This window comes from Micromys minutus (genome assembly GCF_963924665.1).
Source record: "Micromys minutus genome assembly, chromosome: 3".
NCBI lineage: Eukaryota > Metazoa > Chordata > Mammalia > Rodentia > Muridae > Micromys > Micromys minutus.
In genome coordinates, this window is record NC_137972.1 from 2732811 (window position 1) to 2753294 (window position 20484).

Sequence of the window (20484 nt, forward strand, 5' to 3'; positions counted from 1 at the left end):
TTAACTCAAGTCTGTGCTATGCTTGTTTTCTTAGTTTTTTCCCAGTCCCCTTTTCATAACCGCTTTTTAAGATACTAAGAATCCTGTTTGTGGCTTGGGGCACCTCACTGTGATGATACTCCACTTTATAACTGCACACTGGGGAGGGTGAGGCAGAACTGTTGTCAGTTCCAGGCCAATGTGAGCTACATAGCAAGACCGTATCTTAAATAAAATAAAATAAAATAAAATTCATTAGTGGTGGCGCAAGTTTAACTTCCCTGCCCTTGGGAGGAAGCCGCAAGAGGTCAGAAGTTCACGGTCACTTCTACTGCTTAGTAGCTGGAGGCCATTCTGAATGGTGTGAGACCTGGTCTTAGAAAAAAAAAAAAAAGAAGAAGAAGAAGAAAGTTATTTTGCATGGTTAGGATGACAAAAAGTGGTGGTGGTGATGCTTGTCATTAGTTCTGGAAGAGGCAGGAGGATCTCTGAGTTTAAGGGCATCCTGGTCTACAAAAGTGAATTCCAGAACACAGCTGGGGCTACAAAGAGGAACCCTATTTTTAAAAAACGAAAGAAAAAAAAAGGAGGAGGAGAACGAAACCAAGAAAAGGAGAAAAGAGGAAGAAGAAAAAAGAGAGAAAGGAAAGGCACAAAAGCGAGAAACGGCCCGCTCGCCCCAGTCCAGGCCGGAGGCGCGCGCTCGCGGGGACGCGCAGGGCCGGCGGGCCGGAAGCGCGCGCCCGGTGGGGCCGGGGAGGCAGGTGCACGCGCGGGGCCGGCGAGCTAGAGCGATGCGCGCGGGCGCTCCGGGGTAGAGCCCGGACGACCCGGCCCGCGCGCCCCCGGCCCGCGCGCCCCCGGCCCGCAGCGATGTGGCGGCTGCGCCTGCTGGCCGTGGCCGTGCTGGCGGCGGGCAGCGCCGAGGCCCAGGCGAACTCCAGCGACGGTGAGCTTCCCGGACTAGCCTCGGCTCCCGCAGCAAGGCCGCAGGCCACCGGGTCTGTGCAGCCTTCCCCGGTGGCTGACGCGCGTCAGGCCGCGGGTTCGGAACCGAGTCCATCCTGTCAGCGTCTCGCTTGGGCTGGGAACCGGGCAGAGATAAGTAGCCCCCTCTGAGGCTTCCCGGCAGGGAGCAGCCATGTTTGTGGTTTTATTGAAACGGCCCTTTAAGCTGAATTTCGGGGAGCACGCCTGTAAGCGCAGCACCCCGGAGGCTGCGACGGGAGGATTAGGAGTTCGAGACCGACCTGGAGAGTGAGAGTCAGGTCAAAACTAAAACCAAACCCAACCCGTCGGCTACCGGGCAGCTAAGTATGTCGAGGAACTAAGGCATTCCACGCAGTAGCTGGCTTGACACTCCAACATCTATTCAAATGGGTGACGTTTTGCAGTTTGAGAGGAAAAATGAGCCAGTGACGGGACGTGAAATCCCAGGCCATGTGTCGAGGGAGAGGGGTTTAGCGACTGTTGGGAGGGGGCAGGGGCATTAATGGGAACCGTGGAAAGCACTTTTTGTGCCAGGCTGGTGATCACGTGCTTTTTCTGGCTGCGTTCACTACTTTCCTCGTTTTGAGCTGGAGACCAGTAGCAAATACAACAGTTATCTGAATTGACGGGATCGTTTTTATCCTAGATGCTTATCTGTGAAAAGCTAAGGTTAGAACCGCAGTTAGGATATTTGCGTACAACTAAGGCCAGTACCGAAACGAACAGATATTTGTGTGTTGAGTGTGCACACACGCACACCCTTCTATTTTCTAGAAGAAAACTCTGGCTCACAGTAGACAGGAAGCATTGGCTTCTGGCCGCATGCTAGGTCCATTTCACAGCCTGAGTATTGTAATCCTCAAAGCCACAGGAGTTGTCAATCTGATCCTGCACTCTCTCGGGGAGGCTCAGTACACAGACTTAGCAACACCTGGTGTGGCGCCCTGCAGAGCGCATGTCCCTGCACTTCAGCAAAGCCCTTTCTGAGAAGAATATCTTGCCCAGGAGCCTGGGGATGTAGCCGAGTTGGTAGAGTGTTTGCCTAGCGTTTAAGAAGTCCTGGTGTCCTTCCTGAGCATGACATGTACAGGGAGTGGTGGTACATGCCTGGACCCCAGCATCCAGAATGCTAAGTCACATTCAACCACACAAGGATTATGGGGCCAGCCTGGGCTACATGGGACCCTATCTCAGGAAAAAAAAAAAACCCAAAACCTTTCACGGCATAAGGCTTTATATTTATTCCACCAGTCCTTGTCTCCCAAACATCCTTGGGAAGAAGGTGGGGGAGTGGAAGGGTTGTGTTTGGGGCTGGTCTAGAATGGCACCTCAGTCTGGAGGGCTGGAGCCACAGCTTTTATTTCCTCTGATTACAGCCCGAAACTTCTGTCTGTCGTAAGTCAGTTTTGCTGTGTGCAGGACAGGGATGGACATCACAGACAGTCGAAGGGTGAGCCGCCCCTGAACGTCAGAGCTGGCGTTACGGTACAGGTGGCAGGATCTGCCGACCTCAGCCCCGAGTGAGGGCCGGGAGACAGACGGACGTTCTGGGCGGAGTGAGGGCTGGGAGACAGACGGACATTCTGCGTCCAGGGTCTCATCTGCATGTCTAGCCGCCCACTCTCTGCTTGCCAGGGTGTCTTCATTTTTGTCTTAGATTCGTACCCGGTTGCTCACCTGGAAGGCCACCCTTTAAGAGTTGAGCGGGGCCATTTTATACTAGGGCTTTGGGCCACCCGTGTGGATAGGTGCATCTGATGACTTCCTCCCAAACATCCGAACCCGAAGGGTTGTTTGTTCGTTGGGGTGTGTCCGTTTAGCTTCATACGTTTACTGTGTGGAGCTGAGGGTTGACCCTGCTCTGGACACACACCAGACAAGCATGCCACGCTGAACTAGATCTCCAGTCGTCATCGGAAGAGAAAAAAGCATTAGTATCTGAACTTGATGCTGCACAACTGTAATCCTGAGCGCTTCAGAGGCTCTGGCAGGGGGATTGCCTCCAGTTCGAGGCCAGCATAGGCTGCACAGCAAGACCTTAACTCAAAACAAAGAACACAAACAAATACAAATTGTAAGGGGCAGATGAATACCAGTTCAAGTAGCTGGGCCGTTCTTACCCTGAGGAGAATTAGGAGAGATACACTTTGTTGGCGCTCCTAAAGTTGGCTGTGTTAGCTAGCACAGACAATGCGGGAAGTCTGAGGTACATTTTAGTAACACAGTTGAAGAGGGAGGAGGTAGGTGGTTTCAAGATAGAGATCTGGTTGGGAAAGAGGAAAAGAATAGAAGTGGAAGGTCTTCCTAGAACAGAGTTGGAGGAAGGAAAAACCGACTCTGACTGGTTAAGGACTGAAAGTGCATATGAAAATAGAAAAACCGTCCCTCCCATTTGGATGGCAGTTTGGTTGTTTTTAAAAAAATGTTGGATAAAGCAGAGCCATAGCTCTCCCAAGTACAGTTCGAGTAAGCACGCCATCTTGACTGGGCCGCCTGCTCTGTACCGTCCTTTGATGTGCTGTCAGCTTCCCACACCCCAGTCATAAGATCTAATTATGCCAGTCAAATGGTTCTGGTGACTCCTTGCTTGGAGGCAAGGGTAGGGCCCTATTAACTTCTGCAGGATGTATTTTGGGTATGTCTTCTATTGCCAAGTCTCTTGTGAGTAGAAATTAAATGCCGTTTCCATCCAGGTTGGGTGTCTCAGACTTGTCATGACCCAGCTAGCTGTTGGGGAAGTTGAGGCAGAAGGATTACAACTTCAAGGCCCATTTGTGGTATAGATTAAGGTCCAAGGTAGCGTGGGCAACTTAGACTCTGTCTTGAAATACAAATAAAGAGCTAGGGTTGTGGTTTAGTGGTGGATTGCTTGGCCCTGGATTCAATCTCCTGTGCCAGAAAACAACCCAATAATAGTAAGAACAGACAGAAGGAGATTAAAAGAAGTTTCTAGCAAGTGTGCGGCAAAAGCAGTTTAGTCTTTCATCTGTGGGTGTGTGTGTGAGTGTGTGTGTGTGTGTGTGTGTGTGAGCATGTGTGTGAGCGTATGTATGTGTGTGTGTGTGCTGCAATTGTTCTCCACCTCTGTTCTTCTCTCTCTGCGTTATTTTTGGTGGTACTGGGAATTTAGCCCAGAGCACTGTGCAAGCATCTACCATAATGCACAGCCCAGGCCCCACCTTGAGTACCTTTCATCGTGTCTCTGTGGAAGTAGTCCCCTCGTTGCAGCTTCTGATGGACAGAGCATCTCTGTGAGGACATGTCATCCCTCTCCCCACTAGTGTCTTTTGGGGCCAGTCTGAGGATGCCTGAACATTTTTGCGTCTCCAAAGCACTGACAAGCTACAGAAGTTCACGACCCTTGCTGTGCAGCACCTGTAGGTTGTAAAGTCATTCTCCCGTTTGTTGGGTGGTTTCTGTGACATGGCTACTTCCCCTTTACTTCGAGAGAACAGAGGCCCAGAGGAAATACATTCCTTGCCTTAAGTCACAGAGTTCAGTCAGTGTTGAACAGACATTTACTGCCAGGCCGCTGGTACAGTGCCAAGCACTGGCTCATCAGCTATGACAAAGACCTGCATGGCCAGGAGGGAAACCACAGGAGCTTGGGTTAAAATGCAGCCTTCCGTGCAGACTGCTGCGGTTCTCGTCCAGTGGTCATCCCACACAAGCAGATCGGTTAGGAATGGAGACCTGCGGGTCTCTCTCTCTTACTCACCAAACTTGATGAACTTCCTGCTTTGTTTCCTGAGACAGGGCTAGCCTTGAACTATACGTAGCCGAGGATGACTTAAGCATCTGATCCTCCGGGCTCCACCCATCTCCCTGGTGTTGGATTACAGCGCCCAACACCCGCTGAACATGGGTAGCGCTCAAACCCAGGGCTTTGGGCAGGATGGTTGAGCTGGCCAAGCCCTCTCCCACCTGAGCCACACTCCCAGCCCTTCCTCATGATGTTTGAATGTTTGTTTTCAAATTCCCAGCTTCAGCTACTGCTAGGCATTCTCATTTACGTGTATGGGTGATTCTTGGAGGGAGGTCCCCTCCACAAACAACCAGGGTATACTGGAGTTTCCTTGTGATAAGGATAGTTCATAAAAACTATAGGAAAGACGGCAAGTAAGGAACTGTATTTGAAAGAGAAACTGTAAGGTTCTTAGTGTTACTGATGTTAGAGCAACAGAGCCCATTTTTAGATAGCATAGACTGCCTCCACAGCCGTCCTCACTATCTTCAGCAGGCACGTGGGGGCGGGGCCTCCGTGGAGTCTGGAAATGCAGGCGCCCTTTCTTGTGGTCCCTAGGAGCCCGGGTGAACTTCCTTCTGCTTGGAACTTCAGTCCTGCTATGTAGTCGTGTCTCGGGCTCTTTGTTCTCAGTTGTGACTTTTAGACAGGAAGACCGCTTGGGCACAGTTTAGCCATAAGGGTAAAGGTCATCTGATACACCATGGCATCATAAAAAAAAAAAAAAAAAAGCCTCACATTAACTTAATCACCTGACCTGTATGCTTTCTAGAACACTTTCCGGCAAAACAGAACTGTATTTGTTTTATTTGGGGGAATTGTTGAGACAGAGTCTCATATGGTCCAGGCTAGCTTCAAACTCGGTATCCAGCGTGTGTGTAAGGAAAGAGCATCTGACATATACTCCCAGTGATGCCTGTGGTTACCTGTGTCCCTCATGTTCTTAGTGACCAGTTTGCTTAATCACTTTAATTACCGTGGTCCTGTTTCTTCTCTAAGGATTTATTTATTTATTTATGTGTCTAGATGTTTTATCTGCAGGAATACCTGTGCACCACATGTGTGCCTGCTGCCTTTGGTGGCCAGAAGAGGGTATTCGATCCCCTGGAACTGGATATAGGCAGTTGTGAACTGCCATGTGGGTTCTGGGAACCGGACCTGGATCACTGGGGGAACAGCTGGGCTCTTAACTGCTCTGAGCCTTTGTCTCGTGGTTCTTCCCTGTCTTTCTAGTATGTTGGAATCTTGGAGAATGATTCTCACTTCTGGGTTGCAAAGAGAGGTTAAGGAAAGTTAGCCATCAGCATAACTAGAGATGGCTTCAGTGTCTTCTAGACCTTCTGAGCTGTTCTGGTACAGAGTCTGTGTCCTGGGGAACAAGGGCTACCGCCACCCCATCTCTAGAGTACACGGGAGAAAAGCCCAAGATGATGTTGGGCAGCTCCAATAGAGAAGCTGTAACGAATTTGCTCACTCAGGCGTTGGGCACAGACTTTGTAAACTTGCTGATACTTGTCAACTGGAGAAAATGAGGGAAGCAATTGTGTGCATATGGGAGGGGACAAAAAAATGAAACCAGAAAATGGAGGCTAGAAATGAGCTCCTTGACAGTGAAAGGTTACAGGCCCCAGAGGGCCAGGAACAGTGAGGTGCTTCACCCAGACACCCATGGGGTCTTGTTCCGTCCTCACAGATCCCTCTGCTTTAGCCTCTCAAGTGCTGAGATGTCAGGTTCGCACCCCCATACCTGACTCTCAAGGGGTGTCTGAAGGCTAAATTAGCATTGTACGTTTGCTTGTGAGTGGAATTTCCACAGATTGATACTAGAGGTACAGTATTGTAACGAGAAACTTTCCTCATTGCAGGTTTCCTTGAGTTTTCTGTGGGGAAATTCACATACTTTGTGCTCAGCAGGCCCTTTCCACAGGAGGCCGTACTACACCACATTTCCAGCAATGTGACCTTTCTTCTTTTCCATATTCACTCACAGTATCAGAACACCACAGTTTCATTTACTAAGGTAAGTGCAGAGGGTCTTTTCAGTAGCAAGAGCATCTCTACAATGTTAGAATTTGGTGTCTGTATGAGCTGGCCCGGCCTCCATGCAGCAAGGTTTCAGCCATCTTTAGTTGCAAGCTCACTGCTTGGACTGTCCTTCATCCCCTTGACTCCAGACTCTGTGAACAGAACTCTACAGGGTTCTAGAAATGTCTGTGAAGAGCTGAGCTCTTTCTTCTGTCCCTTCTAGTGGCTGGTGGTGTTCTTGGTCTTCTGTTCCATTCTGTTTGATTTTTGGTTGCCGTGGCAACAGGTTCTCAGAAGCTCGCTGACTCTGTAGGCTGCTTGCTTTGAGTCTCTCCAGGTTGAAACTCACCTGGTACATTTTCCCTTCCCATTCCCTTCGCTTTAAGAGACATTCTGATTGTGGAGGCAAGGGCATTAGACCGGCTTCAATCACAGGGCGAGGCAGAGATGACCTGACCAACGTGAACGCCTGCCTGGAAAAAGATTTCCAGCAGGATGGCTCAGTGGTTAAGGAGCACTTGCTGCCCTTGCTGAAGCCGTGGGCTCGGTTCCCAGAATGCACAGAGCTGCTTACAACTATCCCTAACTCCAGAGCCAGAGGCTCTGATTCCCCGTCTGGTCTCTATAGGTACCAGGCATGTGTCTGGAATGTAGAAATGCATTCTCACACATAAAATAAAAATAAGTAAGCAAATCTTTAAAACAAACGCTTTTGGTAAACTGAACTCTTTGGGGCCAGAGCTCTGGTTTTGTCTTGTTTGCCTCGGGACCCGACAGAGTTGAACTGTGGTGCTTGGAAGCTTCAGTGTGCAAGTCACAGAGACTTTGTCTGTTTGCTGTCTTCCCATATTAAGCTGGGAATGAAACCCAGGCCATCAGACCCCACAGGCAAATGCTTTACCACTGGTCTGCACTCTGACCCCTAGTGTCAGGTATTAAGAAGTGGAATCTGAGGGCAGAGGAGAAAACCCAGTCTATAGGACCTGAGTTAGATCCTTAAAACCCACCAACAAAACAAAACCACCCCCCCCCCACACACACATCAAAGCCCAGCCCCACCTGGTGTGGGTTTGTTACCTTAGGTCTGGGAAGGTAAAAACAAGGCTCAACTGGATAATCAGTCTAGTCAATCAGTGAGCTCCAAGTTCAGAGAGATCCTGTCTTAAAAAGCCATCTGCAGTGGATGGAGAGATGGCTCTGCAGTTAAGAGGGCTTGTTCTTGGAGAGGACCTGGGTTCAGTTCCCAGCACTCACAGCGCAGCTCACAACCATCTGTGACTCAAGTTCCAGGAAATCTGACCTCTGAGGGCACCAGGCATGCACTCGGTGTACAGTCACACAAGCAGGCAAACCACTCATGTACATAAAACAAATAAAGATCTAAAATATATAAATTAGATAGAACAATAAGTTGGAGAGGGATAAAGGGCAGTACCCAGTGTCAACCTTACCACGTGTGCTCACGCACTTGCCCCATGTATTCACACACACTCACCAAGTGTGTGCTCACACACCCACCACATGGATCCACACACCCACCACATGTGTGCTCACACACTTGGCATATGCACATGGTTACATGTGTATATACACAAACATGTATACATGCCTACACTCAAAACCAGTAACTGTGAGCTGTGGACTTGAGAGAGTCCTTCCAATAAGATGGCACCCTTGTAAAAAGGCTTCCCCAGGCCTTCTTCGCTCTGCTGGGTTCATAAACCATAAAACCTGTTGTAGTTTGTCACAGTTCAGACTGACTGAGGCAGTAATGCTGCTAAGCTTTTGTTTATTTACTTATGTCTCTGGTATGTATGTTTTGCCAGTGTGTGTGTGTGTGTGTGTGTGTATCACATATGTGCACAGTACCTGTGTAGGCTTCAAAGGGTAGCAGGTCCCCTGGAACTGGAATCACAGGCTGCTGTAAGCCATCATGTAGATGTTGGGGACTGAACCCAGGTCCTTTGGAAGAGCCACCAGTAATCTTAACTGCTGAGCCACCCCTCCAGCCCCAGTGACACGCTTATTGAGGTCTCCATGTGAAGGTGTGGGGAGTGGAACGTAGAGACGAAATCTCCCTGCGGAGTTTCTCTGTCTTCCTTTGAGAGGATTTGAGGGGGCTCTGCAGCGGATGTGATTTCTCAACTCAGTCTTCATGGTGGCTTTGCTTTCCAAACACAGACTCTCCTTCCCAGCACCTCGGGAACAGGCAACGACCGAGGGCTGGTTTTCATTCTAAGACCGGAGCAGACTCTGTGCACTTGGTACTTGGAGACGAAAGAAGCCAAGCCTGTTCAAAGTGTGGCCGTTACACTCGCCTACTCAGAAACAGGTAATTCCCTATCCAGGTTTATCGTGGATATGGGATCCTAAGAAAATGATCCTGGTAAAGTGGTTTATTACAAGTGTAGTTTATTTAACCAGTTTTAACTGTGAGCGAGGCGGAGAGCTAGTGGGACTGGAAGCTCATGTTGTAACTGGGAGAGTTCACTCCTTGTTACTGTGGCAGAGGAGGCAGTAGGCTCATCCTAGAGAAGGTGCAGGGTTTATAGAGCGGTGGGCACTGGTGTGTCTTGAGCACAGTTTGCATGCATTGCTAAGGTGGGCTCAAAGGAAGCATACAGTCTGAGGGCAGTGTAGTCCATTTCATCTTTAGAAAGCCGATCACAGAGGAGCTGCTGATGTACTGGCTGGGCAGTGCTTACCCAGCATGCATCACACCCTGGGTTCCATCTCCATCACGGTGTAAAATTGGGCATTGTGGCACTTGCCATAATCCAGCAATGGAGGATGAAGGCGAGAGGACCAGCTGGTCAGAGCCTGCTCCATGGCCTGAGCTACATGAAGAAGAAAGAGCAGAGTCAGGTCTGAGCCCGACGGCTGTAAGGAAACTGAAAAGTGGGGTCTGAAAGCAGGTCCTGAGCCAGGGGAGGGCAACGATACGGCACAGTGACTCCACATTACCAGAGAGCAGCCCCGGCCTCCTGTTTGGACAGATCAGAGCCTGAGCAGCAGGTTTAGATGTGGGGCTGTTGGGTGCTGGCCCCTTGATGGGGTAGGATGGAGTCAGTAGTGACTTCTGTGAGGGCACGGCGAGTCTGGGATGCTTGTAGGACGCCCCATTGGAGCATGTAGAATGCTGTCCCAGAGTAAAGGAAGGAGATTCCATAGACAGCTGGTGTCACAGCCAAGACCATGCGGGAGAGTGGCGGTACTCGGGGGACGTGACTGTCTCCTGTTGAGCACATGTCAAGCGCTGTACCTAGGTGACGGTGACTGCTGAGGAACAGGTCCAGGGCTGAGGAGATACCTGGTAAGAGGAATGTCTGGACTCCTGTCTGAGCCTGCAGTGGGAAATAGTGAGTTTCAGAAAAGTCCAAAGACATGACCTGCGGTGTCTGAATGAAAGAGCAGGGGCGAGTCAGGGGTCTTTTAGCATCTAGTCCAGACAGCACTGGGCGAGTCAGCTCACATCGATGGCTAAGGGAAGGGAAGTTAGATTGCAGGAGTTTGGGAGTAGGGCTGGGGAACGCTCAGTGGAGAAGTGCAGACACCCGGGTTTGACAGAGACAGTTTGAAGGGAAAGGGCAGGCGGGAACTGTGCCCTTCCTAACCTCATCCTCTGAAGCGCTGGCATTCTGCACTGATGTGGCTGTGTGGGACTGTTCCCTTGGAGTATGAAGAGGTTACTAATCTCACCATTTCTCATGCAGATCCCATTCCCGGAGGCTGTAATTTGGAGTTTGATTTAGACATCGATCCCAACATTTATTTGGACTATAATTTTTTTGAGACAACTATCAAGTTTGCCCCGGCAAACATAGGCTATGCAAGGTAGGCTGCCCTTAGGACTCTCGGGACTGTAGAGCGGGACCAGCAAACTGCCTCACGGCCATCGCTAATGTAGCAAATGTTGAATTGGCCCTTATTTGGGGTCGGCATAATTTAAACCTCAGTGCTAATATTCGAGCTGCCTTTATACTGAATCATCGCCTTAGTCCTCTGAATTCTTCATCTGACGAGGCAGGTGTGGTACAAGCCTGAGCTGGGAAGCACATCCTAGTTTTCTGCTTTTAAAGATTTATTTTTATTATCTTTAAGCGTGTACCCATCTCTGTGTGTGTGTGTGTGTGTGTGTGTATGCACATGATTACAGGGCTGAGGTTACAGGTGGTTGTGAGCTGCCCTGTGTGGGTGCTGAGCATGAACTTGGTCCTCTGTGAGAGAAATATGTGTACTTAACCACCGAGGTGTCTCTCCAGCCTCACCTTAGTTTCCTTAAAGCATTCATTCATAGGAGGCATTCATAGCCCTGAATTCTTACACCTTGTGAGGATTTAATTACGCAAGACTGCCTCAGTTTCTACTTGGATAGCAGTGACCAGTCGAAAGCTCCCCCCACCCTCGATCTCTGCTCTTTGCTCTTCATTCTTAATAGTTTTAGGAAGAAGCAGTGGTTTTCTGAGGCCTTTGAGGTTAAACACCCTCTTCTGGATTCCATGGGTACCCACAATTACAAACACACACACACACACACACACACACACACACACACACACACATTCAAATCTTTTTAACCACATAACACAATGTCAGATAGGAAAGGTGTCATCGCTGTGGGCCTGACTCATTTCTGAATCTGTTTTCTTTTACCCACGTTGGCCTGTGTGTGTGTAACAGTCAGCCAGTGCTCTGCTGTAAAGAACAGGCTCAACATCCCTTATCTGAAACATCTGGGGCCAGAAGTCTTTGAACTTTCTGTAGACCTTAATGGTTGATCCCTAATCTGAAAACCTCAAATCTAACAAATCAGAAACTTCAAATATCATAGTGGAGCCTGAAAAGTTTCAGGTTTTCAGATTTTTTAAATCCATTTTTATTTTATATGTCTTAGAATTTCGCCTGCATGCATGTCTGTGTGAGGGGGGTCAGATCTTGGAGTTACAGACAGTTATGAGCGGCTATGTGGGTGCTGAGATATTTACCCAGGTCCTCTAGAAGAGTGCTCTTAACTGCTGAGCCATTTCTTAATTCCTCAGGTTTCAGGTTTTTAGATTGAGATTGGTTAACCTATACCAAAAAACTACTTGGGTGAATTTTGAATAACAGAAATTTACTTATTTGTGGGTATTTATCTACTTACTTATTTTTATGTGTCTGTGGTTGGCTTGGGAGTTTCTGTGTAGACCAGGCTGGCCTTGAACTTACATTTATTCACCTTCTGCCTCCCAAGTTCTAGGACCACAGCCATGTGCCACACCCGGAAGGTTCCCCCTCGTGCTTTCAGAGGCAGCACCTTTGGGCTCCAGCAGGGCCTCCTACAGGCTGTAGACTTCTTATTGTGTCTTTATGAGAAGAGAAGGTTGCTTGAGAGCTGTCTGAGGCCGCTCCTGTGGGGGCACCGATCCCACCCAGGAGGGTTCCCCCTCACGGCCTGATTCTCACGGCCAGTTTACAATCCCGTCACACTGCAAGGCAGAGATACGAAACGAAACTCAGCCCGTCGCTGTGTGCCACTTTCTCCAGAGTGACATTTACACTCCACAGCTGTATAGGTGGGGTTGTGCCTGCGGAAGTTTGAAAACAGAGCTCTGGCTCCTTCTCAGGGACAGGGCTGGGGCCATGGGGATGCTGATGCTCCGCTGTGGTTGTCTTTAGAGCTGCAGAGCCCCCACCCTGTGACGTGAGCACAGGCCAGGAGTCCAGGTGGCGGCTGCGCTATGACGTGTATCAGTACTTCCTGCCCGAGGGCGACCTCACGGAGGCCTCTCTGCTCCGGCATCTTCAGAGGATGGCCCAGGTGGCCCAGGTGAAGGCCAGCGGCGTCAAGGTGAGTCTGGTTCGTGCGGCTCATGTGGCTGGTTTGGGTGCTCTGAGGTGATGTTAGACCTCGGGGAGAGGCAAGTTAATTTTGTCTGGATTGCTGCCACATCTGTGACTTCATGGTCCTGAGGCAAGAAAAGAAGTAGGTGATAATTTTCTGTACGCTTCTGCAACCTAGATAAGAATTTCTGCTCAGTGTAAGGGAAAGGTGTGAGAACAGAGGAACTGCCGAAGAGACACAGTCATTAGTATTTGTCATGTTTTTATTGCTTCCTTCAGATGTTCATACAAGAATGCAATACATTCTGATCATATTTACTCTAAACTCCTCCAGCCCCTCCCACGTCCACCCTCCAAATCCCTCCCTCCAGCCCCTCCCACATCCAACCCCGAACTCCTCCCTCCAGCCCCTCCCACATCCAACCCCGAACTCCTCCCTCCAGCCCCTCCCACATCCAACCCTCCAAATCCCTCCCTCCAGCCCCTCCCACATCCAACCCCGAACTCCTCCCTCCAGCCCCTCCCACATCCAACCCTCCAAATCCCTCCCTCCAGCCCCTCCCACATCCAACCCCGAACTCCTCCCTCCAGCCCCTCCCACATCCAACCCTCCAAATCCCTCCCTCCAGCCCCTCCCACATCCAACCCCGAACTCCTCCCTCCAGCCCCTCCCACATCCAACCCCGAACTCCTCCCTCCAGCCCCTCCCACGTCCAACCCTCCAAATCCCTCCCTCCTCCCACATCCAACCCTCCAAAATCTCCCCTCTAACTCCTCCCACGTCCACCCCTCCAAATTCTTTCCCGATGATTTCCTGTCATTGTTTGCTGTTGTTCCAAACATTTCACTGAGTCAGGTTTGCGCTGCCCATATGGTCATGGGTGAGAGCTGTCCAGTGGAGTGTGGCTGAACCTCCGTGGGCCACATTCTTACAGAAGACCGACTTTCGGGGCTGGAAAGATGGCCAGGTGTTGAGAGGACTTGCTACTCTTGCACAGGATTTGGACTCAGTTCCCGGTACCCACTTGAGGTGGCTCACAGTTGCCTGTAACTCCAGCAACGGGATCTGACTCCCTCTTCTGGACTCCATGGGTACCTACACTCACACACACTCACACACACACTCACACACACATACACTCACACACACACACTCACACACACAATCACACACACACACACACTCACACACATACATTCACACACACACACACACACACACACACACACACAACACACTCACACACACTTTTAAAAAGGGAAACTGGCTCTCCCTACCCCAGAAGGCATCAGTTGCCAATAGCTCCATACTGGACTGCGGACTGGCGTGGTTTTGTGCAGGTCTTGTGCTTGTGACCACAGCTTGAAAAGCCATGTAAACACCACTTGTTATGTTTGGCTTTAGGTGGTGACCCTAACAGCTGACGATAAAACAGCCGTGTCCTTCTCTTCCCTCCCGGGACAAGGAGTCATCTATAATGTCATCGTTTGGGATCCGTCCCTCAATACATCTGCCGCTTATGTGCCTGTGCACACATATGCCTGCAGCTTTGAGTCCCTGGATGGTAACTGTGTTTCTCCTGGTGAGTGTGTGGACTTAAACCTGGACAGATTCTTCCTTGGCTTTGCAGATCAATTTCCACTAGTGAAGACCTTAAGGTTGTTCAAAATGCTTTTTCTAACTTTCATTCACTCAGTCACTAGTTGCTTTTGTAAGACCCCCACATCAGGGAAGGGATGGCTCACTGGTTAAGAGCACTCGTTACAAAGGACCAAGGTTCAGTTCCGGTACTCACATGGCAGCTCACAACCATGCAAAACTCCAGTTATAGCATCTGATGCCCTCTGCTGACCTCCGAGGATACCAGGTGTCTTATTAGGGTTTACTGCTCTGAACAGACACCATGACCAAGGCAACTCTTATAAATGACAACATCTAATTGGGGCTGGCTCACAGGTTCAGAGGTTCAATCCATTATCATCAAGGCAGAAACATGGCAGCATCCAGGCAGGCATGGTGTGGGAGGAGCTGAGAGTTCTACATCTTCATCTGAAGACTGCTAATGGAAGACTGAATTCCAGGCAGCTAGAACTAGGGTCTTAAAGCCCACGCCCACAGTGATACACCTACTCCAACAAGGCCACACCTCCTAATAATGCCACTCCCTGGGCCAAGCATATCCAAACCACCACACCAGGCATGCATGTGGTGTGCAGACATACTTGCAAGCAAAACGTCCATACACATAAAATAAAAATAAAATCTAAAAAAGGATGCTGTATCACTACCCCCCCGTGCAATAGAATGTATGAGCGTAGAGAACTCAAAACACTGAGCATTCAGTCGGTGGCTGGTGGTACCCATTTTCCTACCACATAAGGTGCACATGTATGTGTAGTAGGGGAGTTAGCACAGGGATGGTGTGTCTATAAACATGACATTTGGGAAACAAATGGGTACCAGGGAGAAAGAGCAGGAAGGGGGCAGTCACATGTGGATGAGAGAAAAGTCTGTGGTGAGAGGGTTGGTGAAGGCCTTGCAGGCCGGACCCATGTACACATCTGGGCACGGTACATGCCAGGCGGAGGGGACAGCCATGCTAAGTCCTGTTTCTGGGTGACTGCCTGGAGGTCTGAGGCAGGGCAGTGAGAACAGCCACAGGTGTGAGGCCAGGGGAGCAGCATGTGGCTCTAGGCTGGCCTTGACCAAAGGGCACCACGATCAGACTTAGACTCTGATGGGATCACTAAGTGTCTGTGGAGAAAAGACAAATGATAGCAGAGACAGCCACACGAGTCAGGAGACTTCCTGAAGCGATGCCTCATCAGTGGAGAGGTCGTGAGACGTGCGTGTGTGTGTGTGTGTGTGTGTGTGTGTGCATGTTCATATGCTCACACATACACCCCGCTTCACACTTATTTTGAAATGATTTTACATAAAAGATGCAAAAATAACATGAGGAAGTTGTGCACACCCCTCCCTGACGCTCTCAGTGTTAGTTGCTGGACGGTGCTGTTTACTTTTCTCCTCCTTTCCTCTGTGTTTCTCAGTCACCCGAGGATAAGTAACATACATGGGACCATTCCCCAGACTAGGGAAGACTAGGATTGGAAAATGTCACTCAAGATGCACAGCCACAGCCGAGACATCTTCCCTCTTGGAGTAAGACCATGGAAAAGGGAATCAATTGTCCTGAGAACAAGCCCTGAAAGATCCTGCCGTGGTGGCTGAGAAAGCTGGGATTGATAGGGTGGGGGAGGGGGAGACATGTTTTATGGAAAGTGTCGGCTGAGTTAAGGCGGAGGATAAATTAGCTCTGTTGAAAACTGACCACTGGCTTCGAAGCAGGGAGCTCACAGGTGCCACCGAGGGCACACAGGATGTGGGGAAAGTTCAGGCGCTCTGACAAGGAGCTGCCATCTAAGGAAGCTGTGGTGGAGCCAGCAGCTACATAGAAAGTTTGAGGCCAGCCTGGGCTACATGAGACCGTGTCTCAACACTGCTTCCTCAGTGATTTGTTTTGTAGTGCTGAAGGTCAAAGTAGGCGCTGTGCATGCTGGGCAAGCGTGGGGCAGCTCTACCCCTGAGACGTCTGTCTCCTGAGACTCACGGGGAGGTCATGAGGAACGCTGTGCAAAGTTGGGGCTCTTCCAGTTAGGACGTCAGGATGCTGTGAGGCTTTGCCGTGGGCTCAGCTCTAAAGACAATATGTGCAGTGGTGAGGTTTTACTCCTTTTTGCTCCCAGTGGATGGCACGGGTGCACCCACCAAGGAGCCATCTTTGGTTCCTCCAATGAAACGAACACACACATTAGCTTATTTAAAATGCCCTGGCTACCTCAAAGGCTAGACACCCCTAACCTTCCCGATACCCCAGGCCCAGTCGGGGAAGTGGCCAGTGGCTATTCTTATGGTTGGTTGGCTTTTTTCCTGCCGCTCCTGGGACCTGTCCGACCCTGAGTCATGGCAGTTCTGCCCGTTCCTCTCTGTGTTCTACCACGAGCAACTCAAAGTATCCCACCCGTGCCCAACCATTGGTATCTTTATTGATCAATCTACCAACTGGGGACAAGGACCTTCAGTGTCGAGACGAGACACACAGATTCATGATTGAACCAAAGCATTAGATCCATCTCCAACAAGAGTAGGCAGGTGGGTGGAAAGTCATTGTCTGGGGGGGGGGGTTGTAAAAAGTGCAGTGTCAGCATTGGGGGGAGGGGGAATTTGTAAAAAGTGCAGTGTCAGCATTGGGGGGAGGGGGGATTTGTAAAAAGTGCAGTGTCAGCATTCTTTCTGAAGAGAGGCCTGGTAGATGTCACCTTGAGGGCGTGCAGAGGATGAGGGATGCTGTCAGATACTTGGTGCCATCAGATAACAGGAAGAAGGGTGGGAATGGGGGGAGAGGAGGGGGAGGGGCGGTAATTTTAGTTTATTGGAGTCGTCAGATTTTGTTGAAACTAAACTTTGCAAGGTCCAGGAGAAGGCTCCAGAACCTGAGTAGTATGTGGTCACATGAAGACTGTCACTTGACTAAAACGCAGCTACTCATGTTCAAAAGTCAGGCCTGCCTGTCCTGCTTCCCATCATGACATTATGGTCACAAAATCACCTCTGAGGCTGTAAGGAAGACCCCAGTTAAATGCTTTATTCTGTAAGTTGCTTGGTCATGATGCCTTCTCACAGGAAAACAATGTCTAAGAAAAGCATCTAAGACAGTGTTTGTGTGCATGTGTGTAAGCCAGAGGTTGATGCTGGACATCCACATCATCTTTTGAGGTCACCTTTCTGTACCTGGAGCTCTCTAGTTTGGCTGGACTGGCCGGCCAGCACACCCCAGGGATCCTCTCGTCCACACCTCCTCAGCACTGGGAGGCACTCACTGCCACACCCAACTTTTTATGTGGATGTGGATCTCAGGCTCGAAAGGCATTTTACCAACTTTCTAGACCCCCGATTTTTTAAAAAAGATTTATTTATTTATTGTATATAAGCACACAGTAGCTGTTTTTAGACACACCAGAAGAGGAAATCCTATTACAGATGGTTGTGAGCCACCATGTGGTTGCTGGGAATTGAACTCAGGACCTCTGGAAGAGCAGTTAGTGCTCTTAACCACTGAGCCATCTCTCCAGCTCAACCCCAGGCTTTTTATTTGAAGGAAAGCAAGGTGGAACCGTCCAGCAGCTACCTTTTTTTGGTGACAGTCACCCATGACCGGAAGCGGAATATACATTGTTATCTTTTGCTCCCTCCTTCTGTGCACCAGCCATGGCTCACAGACCCTGGTCTGCACTTCTCATCTGTCCTGTGCTTTCTCCTGAGGTCTGGTGCAGCCGCTCCAACTGAGCGCAGGTCTGTTCTTACTCAAGGATAAGCTCATTTGAGGGTTTCCAAGAAAGGTGAATTTGGTAAGCAGGGTTTGCTCTTGTAGGGGTATCTTTTTAAAACAATGACTAACTTTTATGTTGTGTGCATGGATGTTTTGTCTGTGTGTGTCCTGCGTAGTGTGTGAGTGCAGTGCCAGCAGAGGCCACTGTATCCCATGGAGCTGTAGTTACAGATGGATGGGTGCTGGGAATTATGCCTTTATCCTCTATAAAAGCAACAGTGCTCTTACCCACGGAGCTGTGTCTCCAGCCCCCATTGTTCATGTTTTGTTTCTGGTTTTGTGTTTTTGAGTCAGGGATCACTATTTCAGGCTGACTTGGAACTGACCACGTAGCACAGCTGGCCTTGAGTAAGATGTGCTCCTCCTGCCTCGGCCCTGGGCTTACAGGCATGCATCACCCTGGTGGGCTGTCAGGCTGTAGATGAGGTCTGCACATGGCTCATGAGTTTCCTTTAACCGGGGCGCCCACATTTTTCTCTTTGCAGTTTATTTGTTGAAGAAGCGGACTTGCTTTAGGCAAATACTGTTCCCAAAGGAACACCTTGAGTGGTGTGGAATGCCTCTGTCGGGAGCATGTGTTATCTGGTTCTCCTTGTTATAAAAAGCAGCCGCCACGCCACAGGTGGCTGCCTGTGTAGATTTACTTGTCAGGACACAAGGATATTTTTAGGAGCCGTGATCTCGAGTTCTTAATCTGGCGTGATTCTTAAGCCAGGGCACCTCCCATCCTTCCCTGCCTTGCTTATTAACTAGTACAGATGCACTTGTCCACTAATCCTTACTTATCTTATGTTTTTAAGGAAGAGTATCTACGAAAGTGTTCTCCACTTTGTTTGCCCTGCTCGGGCTCTTCATTTGTTTCTTTGGACACAGATTCTGGAAAACAGGTACCTTTTCTCACACAACCCCCTGCTTCGCCTTGTGCTGCATGCCCTGCTGCTGGGGCCTGTGAGGTGAGGGCCTCTCGCTGTTCACATATCTCTGAGGCTGAGGCTGAGTAGCGGCTGCATTTTCGCAGTTTCAGCAGCGGAGAGCAGCTTCTTTAGAGGGAACGTAGGACGTTTGGGTTGTGTGGCAGATCTCAGACAGCTCCGACTGCTTGCAATCTGGAGATTAGAGATGAAGGGGACTGGAAAACCGCCTGGGTTTGGAGGCAGCAGGTTTGATTTTGTAGAAGTCAGGCTGGGGCCGAGGTGAATAGTGACCCTGGATCTGCTCAGTGCTGAGTGCTTCAGCTGCGGGATGGGAGGAGTGAAGGCAGCGAGTGGGGCCAGTGGTGTCTGCACCGCCTTTTATGTAGGCTTTCATTCGCAGAGCCCATGCACTGAATCAGGTTGTGAGGCGGAGCTGTGCCCAGCACCTCTAATCCCCGGGCAGCACTGCCGGAGAGCCCGCTCCGGACGGAGTTGGAACTGCAGCCTTTTCCCTTTCATTTTGACATGGTTTACCTTGCTAGTAGATAAGGAAAAAAATTACAGGGAAGAGTTCATCCTCAGGGCTCAGTGACTACAGACTGAGAATATGAATGTCATCCTGGGGGACGTCCCCAAGTGTGCCGTGCTGAGATACAGTGTTCAGTAACAGCTGAGGAGAATTTGAGAACAGGGACAGAGCTGCAACCCTGTCACCATTAGATGTATAGCGGGGCTGTGGTGGCACATGGTTTAATTCCAGCAGAGGCAGGTGGTTCTCTGAGTTTGAGGCCAGCGTGGTCTGCAGAATGAGTTCCAGTTCAGCTAGAGCTACACAGGAGAAACCTGTCTCAAACACCACCCACCCCACAAAGAAGAGATTAGATTTACTTATGGGAAGCAACGTTATCTGTATGCCCTGACTACATGAGCATCGGGCGAAGAGAATGTATGAAAGTCACATTTTCCTTTCTCCTTGCCTTTATTTTTATTTATGTGATATTTAGTTGTGTCCTTTCAGATTAGACACAGGTGTTTTAAGTAGGAAACCCAGGCCTGAGGATATAGCTGAGGCTAGAGTACTTAGCAGGTCTGTGCAAAAGGCGAGATGGAGGGCTGGGGAGATGGCTGTGTGTGAGGACACGAATTCACACTCCAGACCCGTGTAGAACTGGATGTGGTAGTGCCTGTCAGTGAGGCAAGGTGCGATGTGGGGAGCCAGCTAACGGAGTGGGCAGATGAGCAGCAGGACAAGAGATCCTGCCTCAGTGGTGCCTCAGAGTGTGGAAGGTGACAGCTGAGATTGTTTCTGGCCTCACATGCACACGTGCATGCGTTAAAAAAAAAAAACAAACAAAACAATCATGCTGTGGTGGCAGATGCCTGTAACTCCAGACTTTGGAAAGCTGAGGCAGAAGGATCATGAGTCCATGTGTCTGAGGCTAGCCTGGGCTTCATAAAGGAAGCCCTTTCTCAAAGATGAGGAAGAAGAGGAATAGGAAGAGGGAGAAGAAGAAGAAAAGAAGAGGATGAGGAAGGAGAAGGAAGGAGGGAGAAGAAATGATGAGGAAGAGGAGGAGGGGAGGAGGAGAGAAGTGTAGTAATGAACTGAGGCCAGCAA

General features: G+C 49.8%; 1 protein-coding gene across 1 annotated transcript in view; it reads left to right on the forward strand.

Annotated features, from left to right (window-relative positions):
- Window positions 1-746: 746 nt before the first annotated feature.
- The window catches only part of TM7SF3 (transmembrane 7 superfamily member 3), a 28080-nt gene continuing 8342 nt past the window's right edge, over window positions 747-20484 (forward strand). The window contains exons 1-7 of the mRNA XM_080913905.1: window positions 747-928; window positions 6580-6734; window positions 8921-9071; window positions 10453-10573; window positions 12398-12569; window positions 13968-14145; window positions 18753-18839. Of these exons, the coding sequence (XP_080770031.1) occupies window positions 853-928; window positions 6580-6734; window positions 8921-9071; window positions 10453-10573; window positions 12398-12569; window positions 13968-14145; window positions 18753-18839 (940 nt within the window). The 5' untranslated portion in view covers window positions 747-852. The remainder of the gene's footprint in view (window positions 929-6579; window positions 6735-8920; window positions 9072-10452; window positions 10574-12397; window positions 12570-13967; window positions 14146-18752; window positions 18840-20484) is intronic.